This window comes from Salmo trutta, chromosome 29, assembly GCF_901001165.1.
Source record: "Salmo trutta chromosome 29, fSalTru1.1, whole genome shotgun sequence".
Taxonomy (NCBI): domain Eukaryota; kingdom Metazoa; phylum Chordata; class Actinopteri; order Salmoniformes; family Salmonidae; genus Salmo; species Salmo trutta.
In genome coordinates this window covers 27672663-27696015 of record NC_042985.1, presented here as the reverse complement: position 1 = coordinate 27696015, position 23353 = coordinate 27672663, and the positions used below count along the sequence as shown (strand labels likewise).

The 23353-nt window shown below is 44.3% G+C and overlaps 1 protein-coding gene across 12 annotated transcripts in view; it reads right to left on the bottom strand.

Annotated features, from left to right (window-relative positions):
• Window positions 1–1790: 1790 nt before the first annotated feature.
• mical2a (microtubule associated monooxygenase, calponin and LIM domain containing 2a) overlaps window positions 1791–23353 on the bottom strand; it is a 45141-nt gene continuing 23578 nt past the window's right edge. Inside the window, exons 5-30 of one of the 12 annotated variants that reach the window (XM_029721565.1) lie at window positions 21772–21873; window positions 19549–19704; window positions 19289–19389; window positions 18466–18723; window positions 18237–18352; window positions 17812–17938; window positions 17536–17632; window positions 16836–16983; window positions 15858–16057; window positions 14264–14364; window positions 12339–12410; window positions 12083–12220; window positions 11546–11665; window positions 10829–11182; window positions 9754–9861; window positions 8375–8536; window positions 7923–8096; window positions 7352–7504; window positions 7087–7164; window positions 6754–6846; window positions 5968–6096; window positions 5463–5640; window positions 5053–5129; window positions 4870–4957; window positions 2966–3026; window positions 1791–2008 (exon numbers count right to left, since the gene is read on the bottom strand). In XM_029721565.1, coding sequence (XP_029577425.1) covers window positions 2968–3026; window positions 4870–4957; window positions 5053–5129; window positions 5463–5640; window positions 5968–6096; window positions 6754–6846; window positions 7087–7164; window positions 7352–7504; window positions 7923–8096; window positions 8375–8536; window positions 9754–9861; window positions 10829–11182; window positions 11546–11665; window positions 12083–12220; window positions 12339–12410; window positions 14264–14364; window positions 15858–16057; window positions 16836–16983; window positions 17536–17632; window positions 17812–17938; window positions 18237–18352; window positions 18466–18723; window positions 19289–19389; window positions 19549–19704; window positions 21772–21873 — 3389 coding nt within the window. In that variant the 3' untranslated portion in view covers window positions 1791–2008; window positions 2966–2967. Of the gene's footprint in view, window positions 4958–5052; window positions 5130–5462; window positions 5641–5967; window positions 6097–6753; window positions 6847–7086; window positions 7165–7351; window positions 7505–7922; window positions 8097–8268; window positions 8967–9753; window positions 9862–10828; window positions 11183–11545; window positions 11666–12082; window positions 12221–12338; window positions 12411–14263; window positions 14365–15857; window positions 16058–16835; window positions 16984–17535; window positions 17633–17811; window positions 17939–18236; window positions 18353–18465; window positions 18724–19288; window positions 19390–19548; window positions 19705–21771; window positions 21874–23353 lie in introns of those variants that run through there. The other 11 variants (XR_003870465.1, XM_029721561.1, XM_029721562.1 and 8 more) reach the window with 11 other exon arrangements.

The window sequence follows — 23353 nt, the reverse complement described above, 5'->3', positions numbered from 1 at the left end:
GGAAGGTGTGAGTCAGAGTAGAAAGTGGAGCCATATCCCACTGTTATTGGAAACAGTGATTCCGCCAGTGGGTGGCATCAGAGGCTCAAAGTTAGTCTCATCCAGGTCAGATAGGAAAAACAGTTCTCAGTCCCTTAACCAGTTGCATATTACTATAAGGCAGTGATTTCCAAAGCACGGCTGCTGAATAGAAAATGCCATGTCAAGGCGGTCAACTCTAATTGACTGTCAAGAGAGTGTGCCACTTCAGTTGAGTGTAATTTCCCTTTGCAAGTAATTGTTCTGTAATTTCTGGAGACATTAAATAGCTCAAATGCCACTTAAAAATTTGAAGCTTGCCCCTGGATCCCGCTTGCATAAAGAGATTTTTTCATTTTTTACAAATCATTTATTATATTCTGTCCTGTTGATCACTCAATTACTAAATAATGTCAGCTATGCACATTCACCCTTGACTTGATAGCTCCAATGGCTGAGGTAAAACGGTTGGCATTTCTCAATTGACAATCTCAAATCTATGCTAAGGGTTGAATGTTCTGAAGGCAGCAGATTAATAAAATAAAATATCTACTTTTATACAACACCAAAGAGACACATACCTGTATGTGTCATGTTTTATCTCACTGAATACATTGCTTTTACAAACCTCCATTATTATTTAGTCAAGAAACACGTGGCCTTCTGTAGACCTTTCTATGTTTTTAGGGGTCACATTTCCTCAGCTTCTCCCTGATCTCTGCTGTACTGGAGGAGGGAGTGAGGCATAACCTGCTGACCCCAGTAGCTTTGATTACATCACAGCACACACACCATTGGTCCGTCACACTGTGTGATGCAACGTTTCTGAACAAAATGTCCAGGCCCATCCAGCCTCGGTCTAGCAGATGTAGCAGGTCAACAGTATGCTTAAAGTTGAAGTTTGGTTTAGAACATCTCCCTCTAATGTTTGTGTGAGAGGCTCTGAGGACTCAGGGAAACAGACATTTTTACAAGCAGCATCATCAGGGCTTGCAAAATTGTTGGCTGAAGTTTTTTTTGGTTTCCATGGTGATAGGTTGAAGGGACAAGTGGATGATACTAGAAAAAAGAGTGCTTCAATAGTATGTACCTCTGTTGGGATTACATTAAATCAAGCTTTCCCCTTAAAAGCAAAGCTAATGGAAGGTATTGGATACTGATGATAATATAGCCAGGGACACATGCTTTGGCAGCAGGTATAATACATTGATTGTATGTTTCCTTTGAAATAATTGTATTCTTTATAAACAGTACACACAATAAAAAAAACACTTCAAATTCTAAAGTAGATGCTTAAAAAAAAAGGTATTCTAGTGGTGTGGGGTGGCATGTAGCGTAGAGGTTAGAGCGTTGGGCCAGTAAGCGAAAGTCTCTGGTTCGTATACCCGAGCCGACAAGGTGAAAAGTCTGTCGAAGTGCCCTTGAGCAAGGCACTTAACCCTAATTTGCTCCAGGGGTGCTGTACTACTATGACTGACTGACCCTGTAACACAACACATTTCACTGCACCTATCCTGTGTACTGTATGTGACAATAAAACATTTTAACCAGACATGGTAAGTCTGGTAAGTAGACATGGTAAGTAGACTAAATATAGGAGAGATGCTCTTAAAGAGGAGTTCATGTTTAGGGTTTACTTTGAATACTGAGCCTGTATACTATGTGATGCTGAACGGCTTGACTCATTGACCTATTTGTACTATTCTATGTGCCATATCAAACCATGGGGAGAACAACATTCTGATATTATGAAAGAATGACAGTAAACTGGATCAAGATGACAAATCAATCAGGTAATGTATTTACATTTGTTGCTTTAGGTCATACATAAAGCAACACAGAATCTCCACGAGAAAAGCAGGCTGCATTTGAAGTCCCATAAAACATTATTCAATGTATTCATTTAAGACAACATGAGTTATGAACCTGTTGGGAGATTCATTCCCTTTGTTTGTGTGGGTCAAGAAAAAGTTATCCTGGGTGACAGCTTCTGGAAGAGAGAAAGAAAGATGGCAAAAGATGGGAGAAAAAGTGGCATGCCTTTACATGACAGAAAGCTGTCTGTCAATCTTTCAACATGCACTTGGGAAGACCAAAGCAGTCCAAACACCACAGTTTCCTTGTTATGCATGCAGACACTGACAGTCTCTTAGAAGGTGTGACTTTGAACATCATGGTATTATGATGTGTTTCAACCTATAACAAGTGTGTGCTGTAGTTATGGTTCTGCTGGGGGTGCAGGACACAGACATGAGTAGTTTAATAACTTCATAGGTTCCAGGGATTCCCACATATTTAGCCTCACATTGAAGTGTTTTACCATTTTATTTTCAGGACAACCAGGGCTACAAGTAGAACATAACATTTGACATAAACAGTTGCATTCATGAGTTTTATTGACAAAGGTCAATAAAAAAAACAAGGTCCAGCCCCCAAAAAAGCTGATTTAAAAATGAATTTATAATAATTACAATTGTAAATTTGCTTAGTGGGAAATGAATATCCAACTAGTCAGTGACAACTGTGTGGAGTATGGAGTTTGTGACGGCAACTATGTGAGTTTATAGACACTATGTCCTGAGATTTCCTATGATCTACGAAGAAGAACACCTTACCTCCTAACAACTCTTGATTGGCATATGAGCGTTATAGAGCAGACCAGATTACATGTACGTGTTTGTGAGAGTCTCAGCCTTTCATAGTACGGTCATAATAGTTTGTAGATTAGACATTTTTGTGAGAAGAACCGTTTTTGGGATCTAATATCGCCTGATGCAGACAAAATAGAAAAATCCAATGCTAAAAACTGCTGTCTGTAGCTCAAACACAGGGGTTAGAAGCATTTTTTACTTGTGTGTGGAAATGCGGACAGTAACTGGGACTAATCTAACAAAGCATCCACTCCAAAACATTATTCACAAAACCATGTGACCATGCAGGTGATCACCTTCAGAACGGCATGTCTCCTAACCAATCAGGAGGCTCATCATCAGAAAGTTGAAAATAGACTTCAAGTGAACAAGAATAGAAATGAAAGGAAGGAAATATAGTAGGTTAGAATACAGACAAAAATCAGAGGAAGGATGAAATCCAGTTAAAATGCATAGAAACATTGTAATTGTTAGATAACATGAGATTGTGCTGTTCAACAACATGCAATTTAGCACTGTACAGTGTACTGCATGAATGATGTAACTTCTGGTTAGGGCTGAAAACACTTCTCATTTTTAAAGTGCACCAACTGTATCTTTGGAATTTGTATTGGTAGTAAAGCTGAGATCCTGCTATCATACTTAACATGGTTATTAACAGTGAGATTAGTGGCAAGCACATACACACCACAGCATTCAAACATAGCCTGTGTTATCATGTCAGATTCAGTCCTTCTGAACAATTCCTTTCAGCAATATTCTTAAAATTATGAAAAACATATTGAAGTGAAATAGACCTGTACAAAATAACAAAAATGAAGAAAAACCTCCTCTATTACAAACATACAACAACTCTTTAGAAGATTGTCTCTTATTCCACCTCATCATACAGTAAATTGAATTTGGCCTTGCATCTGTTTCACCAACAGGTGGCAGCAATGAGTAAGCATTAAACAGTCCATGAACTGGAGTAGTAAACCGAAGCCCATGGCCATGAAACCTCTTCCCCTTTTTAAGTACAACGGACAACGCACAAAAATACTGGAGGCACTGGGCCATAAAATAAAGCAATAAAAGTTATTATAATGTGTAGCGAAAGTACACTACGGTCATGGTGTCATACGAGATCTTACAATAAAAACATAAACATTTTCATTTGTGTCAAACAATATTGAAATTGAAAAAAAGATAAGAAAACCTTGTCGAGCACAGATCCACATTGGCCCCCGACCCCGACCTGTGAGTTCAGCAGGGTTTAGTAAACGTGCAGCGTCAGCACTAGTCATTATCCAAGGCCTGGACAGCCATTAGGCAGCCATTAACTCCCACACCATTCATCAGGCATGAGCCACAGGTCAAGGCAGCTCCCCAAGTTAAAGTGCTTCAAGTCAGTCTTTTCAATTAGATTACTTTTTCCACACAAAAACTCTGTCATAACCTGAGTTAAGCCATGTATTAACTGGCTCAAATTTGACAGCCAGTTGTTGAAAGACTCAACTCTAGAGCAATATAGATTGGATGATTTCAGCAGTCATATCAACCACATACCGTAAATGATTTAGACCACCATGAAACCATGTACAGCACATTACCCCTCATCATAAAGAAAAATGTAATGTTCATGAAAACATCACACGTATCACAAACCAAGCTACTGCTTGGGAAATGTCATTTGTTCTTTGGTTGGTGTAGGACTAGATCTAATGCACTCACAGCTACATATTCTGTGAGAAAATATTAAGAAGGTGCTTGTACACATGGTCAAATGGTAGCTTGCCATCATATGACATGTCACAAATGCAAGCTACGCCAGTTAATGTTCGGCCAGGCTTCAGACCCTATTGCACGAGGGTTAGGGATAGGGTTAGGATTAGGCTTCCCTCCCTGGTGGGCCTCTACATGAGCCTGTGGCCTAGGTGTTCCTCCAGCCACAGCAGTAGGGGCTGGATGGACTGGGAGACAGGCCCGGTTTCAGAGTACATCTGCAGCAGCACCTCCTGGAGCATGAACAGCAGGGGCACTCCCAGGCTCAGCAGCTCATACAGGAAGACATAGTCCTGCGCATTGGCTCTAAAGTGGAGGCCCACAGCCTGGGCCGTACCATGTACCCAGCGAGACAGGAGGCGGGGGGAGTCACACACAGCCCGAGTCACACTCAGGGGCCAGCTCAGGCTTTTCCTCAGGCGGGAGCTGAAGGTACCTGGTGACTGGCTCTGCAGGCCTTCTGTTGTGTCACAGTCGGGAGTCTGTCTCCCTGGTCCCTCCTGAACCTCGACTCCATTCTGACCCTGAGGGAGAGACCCATTTAGTCACAAAGATGTCTCACAAATTAACATCAAAATGACAATGGCAAGTGGATGATTGAATGATCCAGAACAATTACCAGATGTGAATTGAATGTCCTCCGATGGTTCATTCCATTTTTACGGTGTGTGAAGTGCAGCTTGCAGTATAACTTGCCTAATTGAACATGATCAAAGGAGGATTTAGAAAAATTGGCAAATAAACAGTTCATTATCTCTACCCGGCACAGACAGAAGAGGACTGGCCACCCCTCAGAGCCTGGTTCCTTGCCTGGTTCCTCTCTAGGTTTCTTCCTAGGCTCCTGCCTTTCTAGGGAGTTTTTTCCTAGCCACCGTGCCACTACATCTGCATTGCTTGCTCTTTGGGGTTTTAGGCTTGGTATCTGTATAGCACTTTGTTACAACTGCTGATTTGATAGATTGATTGATTGGCTGATTGATTGATTGACAGTAAGCGAACATCTAAACCTTAGTGTTGGGAAACACATACCCTGCTCAGAGTCGAAGGCATGGCCTCCCTGGCGCAGGACGGAGCCACAGGTGTCACAGCAAAAGCACTCCCTGTGGAAATAAAGTCCCTCAGCACTGATCCTCTCCACCACGTACACGCGCTTCTGACAGGAGTGACACTTGTCACCAGACCCGGGGAACTCCCTCCGCAAGGAACCCTGGGAAACAGAACAGAGAGACAGACAGTACTACAAACGTTGTCAGCCCAGAAAATGACGATAATGAGGGAGTGATGCACTTGTGTCAGATTCCACAACTTTGACCCTAAAAGGCCTTATGGCCAAGTTTGGCCTTTAGTTCACAAAGCATAATGAGTCATAGAGTCCTGCAAAGAATAATCATCCCAATCCTTATTTTACACAATCTCTCTTCATCTGACTCAGAGCCAGGGCCTGGGACATAGTCTATGTTCTTCACCTAGATAAGGGCTGTTGTTCAAGGCTGGTACAGTCTGAGTGGCTGCATGCTCAGCCAGACATGCTTACCGGAGACAGAGGCGGAGAGGCTGGGGGTGAACAGGGGGAGGAGGCTTTAGGCCTGTGGTCAGTCTCATAGAGGGTGACCAGCGTCTCAGCCCTGGCTGCTATAGCCAGAGACACCTTCCCCACTGTCCGCTGACATGCAGCAAGGAGGAAAAGACAGGAGGAAGACAGGGAGGAAGAGAGAAAGAGAGTAAGAATAAAGGTCAGAATGATGAAAGCAAAAGTGATAGTCCACATCGTATAGATAGACAGACAGACAGACAGACAGATAGATAGATAGATAGATAGATAGATAGATAGATAGATAGATAGATAGATAGATAGATAGATAGATAGATAGATAGATAGATAGATAGATAGATAGATAGATAGATAGATAGATAGATAGATAGATAGATAGTTTTGACTACTTTGTTCTCTGACTAAGGCCGCTGTTGGGGAAATTAGTAAAGTTCTTTCATCAAAATAAGAGTCTCAGCTCAAAAGTACGGCCACAGAAGAGGAGGGAATGTTTTCTCATTATGGTTAGCTAGTGAGCCTGTCTGGATGCTTCAGATTGCACTGACTGCACGGCACTGGCTCAAAATGATCAGAAATCTGTGGACAGGGAGGGGCAGTCTAACCCACAAAGTGCAGCACCACAAAAATATATTCAACCTTAGCATGAGAGGCCCCAGGATTGCTAAAAAACATCTCAAATGCAAGACCTTTGTGTCTACACGTGTCCTTTGGGATTTAGAGGATAGTACAAGTTACTTTAGCAGGCATGTGGCGCTGGGGGCAAAATACCTGTTTGACGTTATTAAAACCAGGTTCTGGCTTTGGTTGGAGTATTGCAGTGCGTTGTTGTTGGGATACATATGTGGAGCCACTGCTGTGACACTGAAACAGCAACATGACTGTGATGTTAATAACTACAACTGTAAGTTACATTCAAATCAGATTAGAAGTTAAACAAATATATACTTCTAAAATATATATAATTAACCAGATTACATCATGTTTAAAATCAAACAGACAGCATTTCATTTTGTGTTTCTCTGAGAGGTAGCAGGCTCTGCATATAGAAATGATGTGGCCATAAATAGTGCTATGGTTTGGAGGCACACAAGAGGCACTCACCACATGTGACTCATTCAAGGGATCTCTTAGCGTTTCTTTCTTACAAAGCTGCATATCTAGTGGCCCAGATTGACTGGTCTTTGGTTTTCCATGAAGAATGAAGGAATTAGAGGAAACAGAGAAGAAAACGTAGTTGAACAGTTCAGTGACAGATAAGGGATAGGTTAGTGCATCAAAACAGTAGCATAATGTTTGCTCTGACATTAGGGGATACGGGTTTCATCATGACAGACAGATGGTGAGAAATGGATGTGCTTGTTTTCACCTTGAGTTGGAGTAGAATGGATGAGGATGAAAAAACGGTTTGAGGGAGTGAGAAGGTAGAAAGGGTGATTTCTGGACAAAGGAGGGAAGTGACTTTAGGAGTGGGAGCAGGGAGGATGGGAGGAGAGGGAATGGTCTGTTCAGCAGATCCAGGCTAGGGTGGGAATGGGAATGGAAAATCAAAGAGGGAGAGGACTTTTAAAAGAGAGACTTTGAGAATCAGATAGGTTAAATGATAGTTGGCATGCTCTGTTTGATGGCCTACAGTACCTGGTATTCCATGGCACTCTACTGTCCTATTAACCAAGCCCCAACCTGCTTCGTCTCAACTCAAGAACACTACATTCCATTTTGACGTCAACTCAGTTATAGTGCTATAGATTAAAGACATGCAATATCTCTGCATGATGAATATTGAATGATCACAGAGGTTTTAGCATGACACACAACGACAGGGACACAGCAAGCATTTCACTGTAAGGTCTACACCTGTTGTATTCTGCGCATGTGAAAAATATCATTTGATTTGATTTGGCATGCTGAAACACAGACATGGATGTGGTTATTTATACCTGATGTCGAAGTAGACAGGAAGAGGAGGAAGAGGTGGATGGAGAATATGTATGAGGGGGTAAAAATGTAGAAAGGGTGATTTCTGGACAAAGTAGTGATGAAGAGATTTTAGGACGGGGAGCAGGGAGGATGTGAGGTGAGGGAATGGTCTGACCTTGTCCAGCAGATCCAGACTAGTGTGGGAATGGAAAAGTCAAAGAGAGGAAGATATTATGAGCATCAGATGGGAGTTAAATTAGAGTTTGCATGCTTAGTGGTTTGGGCCTCAAGCCTAAAGCGCCTGGTATTCCATGACACTGCATTCCATTGAAATGGAAACTCAGAGTGATATAGATAAAATGTGTATTTCTTCATGATAAATGTTGAATGATCACAAAGGTTGTAGCATGACACACAGTGATAGGGACACATACAAGACAGTGAGACAGACATGGATGTGGTTATTCTTTACCTGAGGTTGGGGCAGACAGGATGAGAACGAGGAATAGGGATGAGGAGGTGAGAAGGTAGAAAGGGTGATTTCTGGGTAAAGGTATAATGAGGTGACTTCTGGACTGGGGTTAGGGAGGATGGGATCAGACACTGAGGGAATGGCCTGTTTATCAGAATCAGGCTAGGTGAGGAATGGGACAGAGGAGATTTGCAAATGAAAAGAGAGGGAGAGATTGTTAAAGGAGAGCTTTGAGTGTTAGTAATTAGATATAAGTTACAATGAGAACTGGCGTGCACAGGGGGATAGGCTTTAAGCAAAGGTATTCCGTGGCACTATCCTATCATAGTATTAACTAAACCCCAACCTGCTGAGCCTCAACACAACAGCTTACCCTGGTTTCCACTGAGATGGAAACTCATTTAAAGAAGGTGAGCAGTATCTTTTTTGATGATAAAATACCATGGAAATACCTTTTTCTGTAATGGAAATTGCAGTATGATGACTACTCCAGCACTAAACACCTTGCTTGATGACTGCAGCCTCTTCCAGTGAAGCACAGAGAACCCAGTGCAACCTTTCAACAGTGTCCATGCTGAAACCCTCTGAGTCTCTGAGCACACAGAGTAGGTGAATTACCATCACAGACAGAGCTGAGAGAGGAGGCTACCTAGTTTTCAGCCTGAGCTCTCTTCTGCAGGTCTGTCTCAGTGGGAGTATACAATCACGATGATTTCTGCTTAAACAACGAATTGCCTGATGTGTTTTCATAGGGCGTTATATTGTTTTAAAAAAGCCTTGTTGAAACCCACAACGTAAACAGTCATATATTGACAGACAGTGAAGGCGATATAAATTACAGATGTAGGATCTTAATTTGATCACTTTGTTGCTGAGAATTTTCTTGCACAGCAGGAAATGCAAACTTGTAATGTATTCAAGGTTTAAAAAGGTTTCTAAAGTTTGTAATTTCCACTTTAAAATGTCAGACTTTCTTCGACCTAACGAAAAATGTATCAACACAACAAAAAAAACAATGGCCATTAATTATAATCCACATAATAATTCAAATTTCCTGTTGCTGCAGGATTATTCTCCTGTTTTAGCAAACTGTCTCAAATAAAGATCCGACATCTGTATAACAGAACACTGTGTCCTACAATAACCTGAAATCACCTGCGCTGGCTGTGTTCTGTTGCTATAGACTCTGAGCAGCTGATGAAGACATCGCCAAAAAGGTAATGCTTCTGGAGATGATGGATGTTGAATTTCAACACAGGGAGGATTATATGAACTCTGTGCAGCAACAGTAATGCCAAACAAGACCGAGCGTGCAACATGACAAACACACTGAGGGACGGGAGAGGTGAGGGGTCAGAGTACAGGGGTCAGATAGTCACCTGGGACGTAGAGGTCACATCCCCAGAGAACAGTGCTCTCAGGTGGACCGCTTTCTCCTTGATACTTTTATTGTGAAACTCTCTAGCATTCTGGGTCTGAGCTTTCTTCTGCAGGACACATACCATGAGACACAGAGACAAAGAACAGGCATCAGAAAGAGAAAGCTGCACCCGCAACACAGTACCACATACTCCCTGTCTGATGAATGAGTCTGAATAGTAGTTATAAACTCCCAAATCAGTTATAATGTACGGAGAAAAAAAAGTAGGAAATGTATGCACTCATTATTGTAAATCGCTCTGGATAAGAGCGTCTGCCAAATGACTAAAATGTCAAAGGTATTGATCAAGCATGATAAGTGGACTTTGGTCCTGCTTTCCCATTGTTTATTGGGTGGTGGGGAACAATAGTGTTGCTGTGTGGAGTAGAGTGGCAGTGTTTATAACACTAATTTGACACACCAGCAGAGATGACTCCACTCTTATACCTGTGCTCCTGGAACAGCAGACTGAGACCCAGACAGAGACCCAGACAGAGACCCAGACAGAGACCCAGACAGAGACCCAGACTGAGCCCCAGACTGAGACCCAGACTGAGACCCAGACTGAGACAGACAGACACAGAGGCCTGGCACAGAACAAGGCCACAAGGGCAGCCCACTGGCTAAACTTGCCAGTCAGCAGCCTCTGTGCCTCTTTGTCTCTGGCAGGGATGTGGGTCTGTTCTTGCCATTGTGGTCAGTGTGGATGATTAGGGGTTGACTTCACCAGCTGACTATGTGCTATACAATGCTAAATGTAGAATCACGATGATTATCTCAACATTCATATTCAGCCTTTTCCTAAAAAGGATGTCTTATATGATCACACAGTAGGTGGCAATAACAATAAAAAAAGACAGAGCAGACAAAGAGTAACAGACAGATGGAAAGGAAAGGAAAGGAGAGGAAAGGAAAGGAGAGGAAAGGAAAGGAAAGGAGAGGAGAGGAGAGGAGAGGAGAGGAAAGGAAAGGAAAGGAGAGGAGAGGAGAGGAGAGGAAAGGAAAGGAGAGGAAAGGAGAGGGGAATAGGTCACCTGGGTGATCTTTTCCTCCACTTCCTGAAGGCGTTGGAGCATTCTAGACATGGCTAGGACTGCTGAGTGGCAGGAGGGAGAGTAGCCAGGGTACTCTGTGCTCTCCGGCTTTTGAGGCTGCATCTGGGGTTGCGTCTGAGCACATGTCTGATCAGCCTGTCTGACCTTCCTGAGTGTGGGATTTGGGATGGACGGGGGTTGGAGCTTAGGTTGGGGCTGGAACTGGGGTTGGGGCTGGTGCTGAGACTGAAGCTGGGCTTGGAGCTGGGGAGAGAGCTTGGGTTTGGGAGGAGGCTGTGGTGGGGGCCGAGCGATGCACTCAGCTGCATATTTGGCACAGGTTGCAGACTGAAACTGGAAACACACAGCACATGTGAGCTGCAGTTCTATGGCTTTCCATCAAATCAGGGTGAGCTTGATGAAAAAACAAGAAGCAATTGCAGCTAACAGGCTCCAGTAGTTTAACAGCTGGAGAGAATAGGAGGGAGATTTATGCCCCATGCTTTTCTTTATCGTGTGAATCTACTTCACTGGGGGGCTTATTTTTCATTTCCAACCCACAGGGAGCATTAAACAATCTCACTCCAGGTAGGTGATGACTGGTTTGTGAGTGAGTGTATACCAAAACTGAGTGACAGTGTGTGTTCTGCAGAGTGTATTAGCGTGGGTATGTGTGTGTATTACAGTATGTTGACCAGGCCTGCTCCAGTCCTCTACCTGTGTCTTGGGGGGAGGGTTGAGTGGGGTCTGCTGCCTGAGGTTGGTGAAGCGTGGGGTCTCAGTCATGTCTATGGAGCGCGGCCGAGGGGCCCTCCCAGAACCCCAATCACACTGAGACTGATGGGGTTTGTCAGCCAGAATCAAAGCCAAGGAAAAAGGGTAGTAGAAAGACAGAAAAGGAAGAAAAGAGAGAAAGTGACTTGCAAGATAAGTTAAGTATCTCACCAAACAGTTAAGAACAAATTCTTATTTACAATGACGGCCTACACCGGCCAAACCCGGACGACACTGGGCCAATTGTGCGCATCCCTACGGGACTCCCAATCACAGCCGGTTGTGATACAGCCTGGAATCCAACTAGGGTGTCTGTAGGGACGCCTCTGTTCTGTAGCACACTGTGGTATAAAGCATCTGACAACAAACATGCCAGGTACTATACCATACTACAGTACTGTATAAGCTATGGAGGACACTGTCCAACACTGACAAAGTCCTGAGGAGGGGGGATGGGGGACATATCTTGGTGGTTCTGACCTGTCTCCGGAGGGTGAAGCTGGGGTTGCTCTCCTCAAACTTGGACAGGAGCTGGCTGGCCATGGAGCGGACCTTGTTCTCCTTCACCTCCCTCCCCTCACCCACACAAGACGCACTCTGACTGGAGAAGTTGGTTGCCTGTCATGAGAAATAGTGACTTGAGTTATCAGGGCCAAAATAAATGGTATTTTGTTGTATTTAACATTGGTGCGCTTAGAATGTCATTATGAAATTGTAGCTTGATGATAATAACTACCTCTTCCAAATAACTGCAGACTTTTCGTCTCCTTTTGTACGTTGGGTCAGTATCTTCTAGCTTCTTCTCATCCTGAAAGAAAACAAACAGGCCATAGTATATGACAAAATATGTCCGACTGCACTCAATGGTAAAAAGATTCAACATGAAAGTGAACTAATTAAAAAGAGCCCATCTCAAAAAAACTCTAGAAGAATGATCTGTCTTTATACACTGCTCAAAAAAATAAAGGGAACACTTAAACAACACATCCTAGATCTGAATGAAAGAAATAATCTTATTAAATACTTTTTTCTTTACATAGTTGAATGTGCTGACAACAAAATCACACAATAATAATCAATGGAAATCCAATTTATCAACCCATGGAGGTCTGGATTTGGAGTCACACTCAAAATTGAAGCGGAAAACCACACTACAGGCTGATCCAACTTTGATGTAATGTCCTTAAAACAAGTCAAAATGAGGCTCAGTAGTGTGTGTGGCCTCCACGTGCCTGTATGACCTCCCTACAACGCCTGGGCATACTCCTGATGAGGTGGCGGATGGTCTCCTGAGGGATCTCCTCCCAGACCTGGACTAAAGCATCCGCCAACTCCTGGACAGTCTGTGGTGCAACGTGGCGTTGGTGGATGGAGCGACATGATGTCCCAGATGTGCTCAATTGGATTCAGGTCTGGGGAACGGGCGGGCCAGTCCATAGCATCAATGCCTTCCTCTTGCAGGAACTGCTGACACACTCCAGCCACATGAGGTCTAGCATTGTCTTGCATTAGGATGAACCCAGGGCCAACCGCACTAGCATATGGTCTCACAAGGGATCTGAGGATCTCATCTCGGTACCTAATGGCAGTCAGGCTACCTCTGGCGAGCACATGGAGGGCTGTGCGGCCCCCCAAAGAAATGCCACCCCACACCATGACTGACCCACCGCCAAACCGGTCATGCTGGAGGATGTTGCAGGCAGCAGAACGTTCTCCACGGCGTCTCCAGACTCTGTCACGTCTGTCACGTGCTCAGTGGGAACCTGCTTTCATCTGTGAAGAGCACAGGGCGCCAGTGGCAAATTTGCCAATCTTGGTGTTCTCTGGCAAATGCCAAACATCCTGCACGGTGTTGGGCTGTAAGCACAACCCCCACCTGTAGACGTCGGGCCCTCATACCACCCTCCTGGAGTCTGTTTCTGACCGTTTGAGCAGACACATGCACATTTGTGGCCTGCTGGAGGTCATTTTGCAGGGCTCTGGCAGTGCTTCTCCTGCTCCTCCTTGCACAAAGGCGGAGGTAGCGGTCCTGCTGCTGGGTTGTTGCCCTCCTACGGCCTCCTCCACGTCTCCTGATGTACTGGCCTGTCTCCTGGTAGCGCCTCCATGCTCTGGAGACTACGCTGACAGACACAGCAAACCTTCTTGCCACAGCTCGCATTGATGTGCCATCCTGGATGAGCTGCACTACCTGAGCCACTTGTGTGGGTTGTAGACTCCGTCTCATGCTACCACTAGAGTGAAAGCATTCAAAAGTGACCAAAAAATTAGCCAGGAAGCATAGTAACTGAGAAGTGGTCTGTGGTCTCCACCTGCAGAACCACTCCTTTATTGGGGGTGTCTTGCTTATTGCCTATAATTTCCACCTGTTGTCTATTCCATTTGCACAACAGCATGTGAAATTTATTGTCAATCAGTGTTGCTTCCTAAGTGGACAGTTTGATTTCACAGAAGTGTGATTGACTTGGAGTTACATTGTGTTGTTTAAGTGTTCCCTTTATTTTTTTGAGCTGTATACATTTAACTTGTGGAAGGCCCCAATACAGTCCACTTATTCAAATGAAATGACTTTTGAAATGATAACACAGGGAGGCTGAAAAGGCTCTCAAGTTGCAGTAGTTATCAAGGCAGACAGGCACCTGGAGAGACGAGTGTGATTACCTTTGGTACCCTTTTTCTTGGTACCAAGTTCAGAACTTTGTTCATACTTCTGACTGCCTTTGAAGGATAGTCTTCACTGTTTTCGTCGGCCCCTCTAGAATCTGCAATGAAACACGAATGCATTAAAAGGTATGATATAATCCACGGAGCTCAGCCATGAATGCCAAATAAAAGCAATGGCCAATGTTTTTTTTACATTACGTCTAAAAGAAACCTAATATTATTGTGTTGGAAAGAACCAGATGGGGTAAGACCATCTGCTTTTCCTGAGAAATGCCACCTAATAAATAAAGGGCTTTTTTGTGGAAACCAATACTGGGAACACTTCACTTCAGATCATAAGAATGTATACAATTATTGCTAAATAGTACATCCTCATTCCGTCATGTGGGCAACTAGCTTTACTGTGGATAGAGGCATATCATGTGACCTCTCAGAGACCATAAAGCTAGTACAACTGATGTCCCTGTGGCAATAATATGCTCTGTTCACCTTAGGCATCTCAGACCAGAAACGGGAGTAAGGTGTAGTGTTTTCTCTCCAGGCATCCTAGACTCAGAAACTATCTGTAAGGTAACCTGCACTGTGCTGGGCAGATGTGCATTCCTCTCATGCCAGACAATGTGACTGATAAGGTTGTGCAACGCAGAACTCCTTTCAAAGGAAGCTAGATGAAATCTCATACCATCTTATACACCGGCTAAAGTGTCTCTAGAAAGACATAACTTATCTGAAAGAAAGCAGGGGTCAGCCCAGAAGCAAAGGGATGAATTACATTAAGGACAGAGACAGCTTGATATGTAAAGAAATGGCCCCGGTGAAAACAAAAAAAGTGAGAGGCTGGGCTTTTAATACAGTGGACACAGTGGAGTGGTAGGGCCTTCGAGGGTGACAATGACGAGGTGTTAAAGTATGAAGTATCAGATTTTGTTATTAGTCGTATGTACGGGCTACACATGGTATACACAGTCCAAATAAATGCTTACTTGCAGGTTCCTTCTCAACAATGCAACAACAATAAGAAATAACAAATGATAAGAATACGAACAACAAATAAATGGCTCAGTAGAATAGAATAAATATTTTACCATAAGTATAATACAGGAAGGCACAATTTATAGTCCAATATTTACACTCATTATGGGGAAGGGGGATAGGGGTGCTAGTATTTAAATTGTGCAGTATTTAGCAATAATAATGAGAGTCTGGTGGCAGCCGTTGTGATGTAAGTGTAGCATGAATGTGTGTGTGTGTGAGTGTGTGTGTCTACAGGGGGAGCATGTCTCTCCGCCCTGTCCGCTCCTCCTAATGAAGTGCTTCTGCTGCATTTAAAAATAACTCTGACATGGTAAGGAGCCTTTTAAAAAGACCTGATGATATAAAGGGCTGCTACTGTGTGTGTGTGTGTGTGTGTGTGTGTGTGTGTGTGTGTGTGTGTGTGTGTGTGTGTGTGTGTGTGTGTGTGTGTGTGTGTGTGTGTGCGCGCGCGGGAGTGAAATCTGAAGTCTGGGGCTTCAGGACACACGTGTCTGCTGGGGGATGGGGTGAGGGGTGTGAGGCGTACCTGAGATGGGGAGAGGGGTGTGAGGCGTACCTGAGACGGGGAGAGGGGTGCCGCGGAACAGCTCATAGAACTTGGAAAGGTAGGTGACCATTCTCGTCTTGTCTGGTTCCTGACCAGCAGCCATCTCCTCCCCAGTGGTGAAGGGCCGGATCCCAAACTCCCGCTCAGCCACGTCACATGCCAGCTGAAGGTTGTTAGCCGAATCCTCCTCATTCAGCGAATCAAACTCTCTGAGGGAAACCGATTGTAATGATATCACGCGATGTTGTTGTAATGTTGTGTGGGTAACTAGGTGAAGGCTTTATAAGACTTAGCTGGTGTCAACATAGAAGTTATGAAACAGTACTAGACTAGCAGTGTAGCCCTCACTTTATCACAAAGAAGAAGTCATAAATAACAAACTGCCCTACATACTGAGTGTGACATGTAATACATAGTTATGCTTTCCAAACTCCCTTTCACATACTATAGGGTTTCTCTAAAAGCGGTTATGTCTTCTGTGTGCTCTGTTTCATCACACCTATCAGTAACAGAGAGAGAGAACTGACATCGGGAAAAAGGCTCTTCGATGAAGCTCAAAAGTCATTCACACCCATCACTTACATTTACTCTCACACAAAGTCGGTCTGTGAGTGAGAGGCAGGGGCTTGTGTGTAGATAGTACACCAGGACATACATTGACATACTTACATGCCTGGCATAGTTTACATTAGACACCGTCAGAAGGAGACAATATTACGGTGTGGGTGTAAGAAGTTTTGCTATTACTGGTGTCTTGAGGTAAATGTTAGCCTAATGAGGAAATTCCCCATTACACAATATACCATAGAGGCATTTTATGAGGAGCCAGTCTATCGACTTACAATGACGAAGTGCTACATGCCAGGGTGTGACATGAAGAAGTCTCACACATGGAGGTCATTTACAGTTACAGTAAGGTACATGAGGCCAGTCTTACTGTGGTAGTTTACAGGCTAGTTGTGTGTTGCAGTGTTTTGCTCTACATACATGAGGTGGGATCTGAACCGGTGGATGAGAGCACAGAGAGCCAGGCCGCTCTGCCACGAGGTGGTCAGGTCTGTCACGCTCACGTTCCTGTAGCCCTCGGTCTGTTTCTGACACCAAGTCAGCAGCCTGCCCGGCCTGATCTCCGACTCTACACACACAGACAGGAACAAGGTGTTCAGTAGGGAGAAAATGGCGTGAAAAAGGGAGGCACTACCTAAGTTGGTCCAATAAGAAGAACATAGATGTTTGTTTTCCATTGCCCCATTTTACCCTATATGACCCTGTCCACAGTCAAGAGGCTTCACCAAAACTCCCCTCTCACCATAGATCATTGAAAAAACAAACCTCAGACGGAAACTTATTTCCTAAGCAGAGATTAATGCGGGCCAGTCCTCAGTCTGACACTCCTGTTAGCGAGAGAAAAGGTCTGCCTCACCTTAAAGACTGCTGTGTGCCTCTGTCTCAGAACACTCCCAGAGCACAGGGAATGGGAGAGAACTCAATAGAACTAGAGTGGAATGGCTTATCTTCTCCTACCTTTGGGTAAATTGCCACTGAATGAATGAGTGGTGCAGATATTTGGGTTGGAGCCATGCACTGGATCAGAGGTAAGTCCATACTAGACAGCGGTATCCAAACACACTGTACTAAAGCCTCCCAACTCCAGTCTCTCTGGCCTCTCTTGTATCGTGTGGCTCACCTCGTCTGGCCAGGTTCACAGGGCGACGTATTGTAGCATTACGCTCCAGAGAGCATGACTTCACTGGCAGCTCTCCATTGATGTACAGGTGACGCACCTGGAAGAAATAACAAAGAGACACAGCTGAGATTTAGGCAGAAGAATAGATAAGAAGAGATAAGAAGACAAGCACAGTCCATCCTTCTTGTGTTAATGTTAAGGGTGAATCTGATATTGGTGACAGCAGAAAGTGAATACTGCAGTAAGCAATGTGATCCTTGAGAACGGCCTTTGTACCTGGTTTTGCCTGACACAGGTCGAGATGAGGTTGGGATACCGAGTCCCAGGGTCAATGGTGTACTGCTCAAAGTTTTTGCCAATGTTTTCAGTGGTTGTCTGCGGCAGGATTCTGTAAAGACTCTCCCTGGAGAAATATATATATTTAGTATGTGTTTGTATTTGTGTGTGTGTGTGTGTGTGTGTGTGTGTGTGTGTGTGTGTGTGTGTGTGTGTGTGTGTGTGTGTGTGTGTGTGTGTGTGTGTGTGTGTGTGTGTGTGTGTGTGTGTGTGTGTGTGTGTGTGTGTGTGTGTGTGTGTGTGTGTGTGTGTGTGTGTGTGTGTGTGTGTGTGTGTGTGTGTGTGTGTGTGTGTGTGTGTGTGTGTGTGTGTGTGTGTGTGTGCGTGCGTGTGTGTGTGTGTGTGTGTGTGTGCCGACCACTGACCTCTCAGCTAGCACCTCCAGAGGGGTCCTGCCCTCAGCCCACCTTTTCACCATCCAGGCTGAGTCAAAAGCAGCCAGGAAGCCTCTCGCACACCCTGTACCCATTGGCCAGAACGGCTGTACACACAGACACATAACATCAGCATAACAGTACATTTTGCTGAACATGCAGTATTAAATGTCCAACCATTTTAAAGCATGATTGAACCCTGTTGTCACAGCCTCCTCACCTCTAACAAGCTGTCCCCAACCAGTGCCACCAGTAGCTGATGTCCGAAGCGCTCTCTGACCAGCGCTGCGTTCTCCGAGGCATACATGCTGGTGAAGTCAAACATGGCCACGTCCGGCTGGTCACAGGCATTTATGGCAAAGTCCAGTGTGGGAAGCTGGTAGTTGGTGCCAAAGTCAGCAGCTTCACGGGCGTAACCCAGCAGAGCTTCCTGGTTCACATTCTCACTGCTCAGCAGCATCTCTGTGTCTATGTAGTCCTACGAGACAAAGTCAGGGGAATTGTGTTTATGACAGACCATGACCAAAAGGATGAAGTAAAAGAGGCAAAAGGAGATGCAACATTGATACCCTAGGTGTAATAACAGTTATTCAGCACGTATATTAGAGGACCATTAAAGATGGATGCTCTTTAAATTGTACTGTGACGCCAGTCTCAAAGTCCCACATTGTCTTTATGAATGAATTCATGGGATGACTCATGAAGAACCCTGGCAATTGAAGTGAGAGCAGGCGCTGAGAGGGAGTCATAAGCCAGTGAAATATGTGCTCCTTTAGGGATGTTTATAACACTTAGCTTTCATGGATGTCATTGTGGTGCCCGCCCGGCTCATGGGCTGTTCAGCTGGCAGACCACCAAGGATGAGATTCCTCCGACCCGGCACCCTCCTCTATTAACTCCCCCCCCCTCTTCTCTCTCCCCCTCTCTCTAGTTCTCTTCCTCTCTCACACACACATCTGAACGCAACACCCTCAGACAGCAAGAAAAATCGGCCCGCGTCTGAATCTAGTTGATGATCCCTGATCTAAACAATGTTTGCTCACATGAATGATGACCCCCTTGTCCAGTAGGCTCTGCTTCTTCGCTGTCATGACAAAGTAGTGTGTGTTGTCCTTGTAGTACACAATGTTCTCCAGGTCAATACCTGCAACAAATGACAGACACAGACAGGAAGGTTAAAACCCCCCATGAAAGTGACAGGGTTGAAGATTGGTGTTGTTTGACAATGTGTGGATTTAAGTGCATTCTAGGGGCAGTCTGCTCCTCTGGCTGACTCATTGACTGTTGGGGATCTCAGGCCCACCTGTCTCCTCTTTGAGGTCCAGGAAGAACTTCTGGTTAAAGATGAAGGCCACACCGCTGATCTCCTCCACCTTGGCCTCGGCCGTGGTGTTCCTGTTGACAAAGTTGGCTGTGATGGCGATAGCCAGCTTACCACGGAACTCCTTCCTCTTGAACCCTGAGAGCGAGAGAAAGAGGGAGAGAGAAAGAGAGAGAGGGATAGAGAGAGAGAGAGATGAGATGTTACTGTTCTCTGGCCAGGCCTGCGGAGTCATACTAATCCAGAGGAAATCTAGCACTGAGCTGTAATCACAGGCCAGTTATTTTAGGATCAGAGAGGCTTGTTACCGAGGTGATACTGTTTACATCACCAGGGGAACAAAAGCCTCGGCGGGACAGTTGGGTCAGTACTAAAATGTTATGATCTAATAAATATGTTTTCCAGGTTGATTAACTTTCACAACTTCAGGTGGAGTAGAGTGCAGCCACTCCTTACATGAACTGGACAATTGTAAGTGAAGGCGCAGTCTCATTTTTTCCCAGTGAGATTTTACAATATGTACTATTATTGGCTGCAATTGCGTACACTTCTGCTATTAAGGATATCTACAACAATGGAACAGAATCAGTTCTTCTTCAGATAGAAACATTGGGGAAATGCTTCTTGCATTGAAGTTTAATGCCATCCTCTCACTGATCCTGAATTTCTTCTTTTTTTTAATGGAGACATTTTAGAAGCTCATTTAATATTAACTTTCTGTGTCCTATCCAGGGCCAAACATAACTGCAGACAAGCCTTAAAATAGACTGAAGCATGGGCTTAGACTTTTAATGCCAGACTGCTATTCACTTGGGTTCCTGTTGCTGCTATTCTCACAGTTACGGTTTTATAAAAAACAGACTTTTTAAATGACATGCAAAACCTTGCCTTTGTGAAAGAGAATATGGTGATATAATTGTTAAAAGTATTTTTGTGGTGTCAAAGCTCTACCAAAGCTCCTAAAGCCTGGAAAAGGCAACCAACCACAGCCAATACCCAGGATATGTCACTCCAGGATGTATGTCCCACAGGCCACATGTTAGTATGCTTATAACTGTCCTGGGGAAGAGGAGGGTTCTGTACCAAAGCCCTTTAGTGAAAGAAAATACATCAACATTACCTCTAGACCTGTGATGCAGGAAGGAAAGGAGGATGAATGTTCTAATGTGTTCAGCCTCTCTTCCTCCTACAAAATAATGTATGAGCTTCTGAGAGACGCTTTTCTAGGAGGAGGTAGCATTTTAATATGAGACAGAAATGTTCCATTACGGTCACTGCTAATTCACTGGGGCATTTCCCCCCCTCACATCACTCTTTCCAATGCAGCTGTATTCCTCTCAGACAATTAGCTGGGTACAGAACAGATTGCGGTATATTTAACCCTCCTCTCAGACAGGGCTTGCATGGCAGTTCAAAAGTAGAAGGACTTCTAAAAAGAAAGTTTTCCTCAGGCTTTTCGTCATCAGACGATGACCTAAACGCCTCATTGTTTGGAGACAGAAAATGCCCTTTTTAGGAATAAGCATCTGATGTGGATTGGTGAGGGGATGACAGGCATCTGTGAGGGAGAGTCCAACATGCATGCATCAACTGTTGAACAGCATCCAGATGACTACACAAACAGGGTCCCAGATCTTTTTTATTAAGGTACAGAGATATGGTGATTTCATGTGTAACCTTGCCCTTTGAAGGAGAGATTAATGACATAGGGTATCGTTTTACAGAGGTGAGCTTTATTTTATGGCTTTCTAACTTTCTTGGATGAGACTATGCTTTTTTAAATGGATTCTTTGTGTAGCCAAAGGCCGCAGCCAATAACAATCGTATGTTTCTTAGTTACAGTTGTTAGGCTGTTAACCAGACAAAATAATTATATGTGAAAGGTGTCCTGGATATTATTTGAAACAAGCTACTGTCAACAAAGCAACATAAACATACTTTTCAATATAGAAATTGTGTTTGAAGGTGCTCCAGATAACATCCAACTGCATTTTAACTTGGAGCTAAATTTAGCTTCGGAGCAAGTAGTGTTAAGTAAACATATTGAGCAATCTCAGAGAGAGCCATTCCACGGATGTCATCACATGATATCATATACAGTACCATATCACCATATCCTATGTCTGGGGTCAGGTCATTAACGGTATGTAGATATACTCTGCATGGATACAGCCCGTCACCCTCCCATCCCTCCAGAGTTCTCACCTTCCAGGGTATTTCTCCTCCCATCAGCTCCCACCACCACGTCAAAGTCAATACTAGCCACGGGGTGATCGGCAGGCCTGATCTCAGCTCTCCAGCCAGGCCCTGAAACACAGACAGAGGAGAGGAGAGAGAGCAGGAAGGGAGGAGAAGAGGGGAGAGAGGGTCAGTACAGCTCCACATTCACAGGGACACACACCTCAAACAAACATACTTATCAGTATACAAACGGGTAGAGTTCAACACAGATAGAGAGAATGAGAGGACATGGGCTAGAGAAACCGACAAAATATTTACTTGGTTGCACTTTTGGCCTGTTATTTCTGGGGAACAATATTTATGATGCCTATCAACACCAGTGGGGAAAATGGTTTGCTGATCCTGACAGCTCTCAACAAAGAGGGTGACACAGAGGTCACACACATTGTGTAATTTAGCTCAGCAGACTATACCGTGCTAATGTGGGGCGGCAGGTAGCCTAGTGGTTAGCGTGTTGGGCCAGTAACCGAAAGGTTGCTAGATCGAATCCCGAGCTGACAAGGTAAAAATCTATCGTTCTGCCCCTGAACAAGGCAGTTAACCCACTGTTCCTAGCACGTCATTGTAAATAAGAATTTGTTCTTAACTGACTTGCCTGGTTAAATAACAAATAAAAGAAATAAATAAAAATGTCAGTCTCACTTGTACTGTATAATCGATACCAGGGCATTAGCCATCTACAGTATATAATACATCACAACATTTTAGCACGTAGTGGATCAAATGTGGGGAATGATGTCAGCCACAGAGGCAGTGTGAGACCCCAGCAACGTTGGATTGGCTGTCTATCAGCTGTGTAATATCACCATGTCAAAAACGCATTCCATCATGGCAAGGACACCGAGCACCCTGTGACAGCAAATGTAAGGGGACCATTCTGTATCCAAATTTAGTAAAGACTCTTGTTTTTATCAGTTGGTTGACGTCGCTGTCGAGGCCACATGGGATAGCTAATGACCTCCAGTCCAGGAGTCCAATCAGCAAAGCTCTGTAGGAGGGAGGGGGGTCAAGTGTAGAGGTATTTCAGATAGCCAGCCTTTCAGCTCGGCGCCACATCACCACACACCCCGCAGTGTTCACATCTTGAAGCAGCTAGTACTGTACTGTTATAAGAACTTAGCCGAGGTGGCACGGTTGTAATTACACTGGCTAATCAGCTCTTAATTAACTTCCATGGCCGTAATTTGGCTCTGCTGCTCCTTAAACAAAGCCACTAGGTCTGCTCTGCTCACTGAATTTACTGTGTGCTCTGCTCAGCAGCAACCATAAAATAACATTAGCATCTGGGGAGGTTGCTAACCATTAGCAGCTGAATAGGAATGGCGAAGCAATGATTATTACTTTTAAACATCTTGATTTCCATGGCAATGCAAATATAAAATAAAGGGTGATCAGTGCACTGCTGTTACAGTGCTGCTGTTTACTGCTGGTTGCCAAGGAGATACACTGTTGAATGGGGAGGCAGAACTACTCCAACAGGTACTAGTTATGGACTTCAGTAACTCCCTGTAGCTCAAGGTACAGTGATGTAAAGCAGCAGAATGCT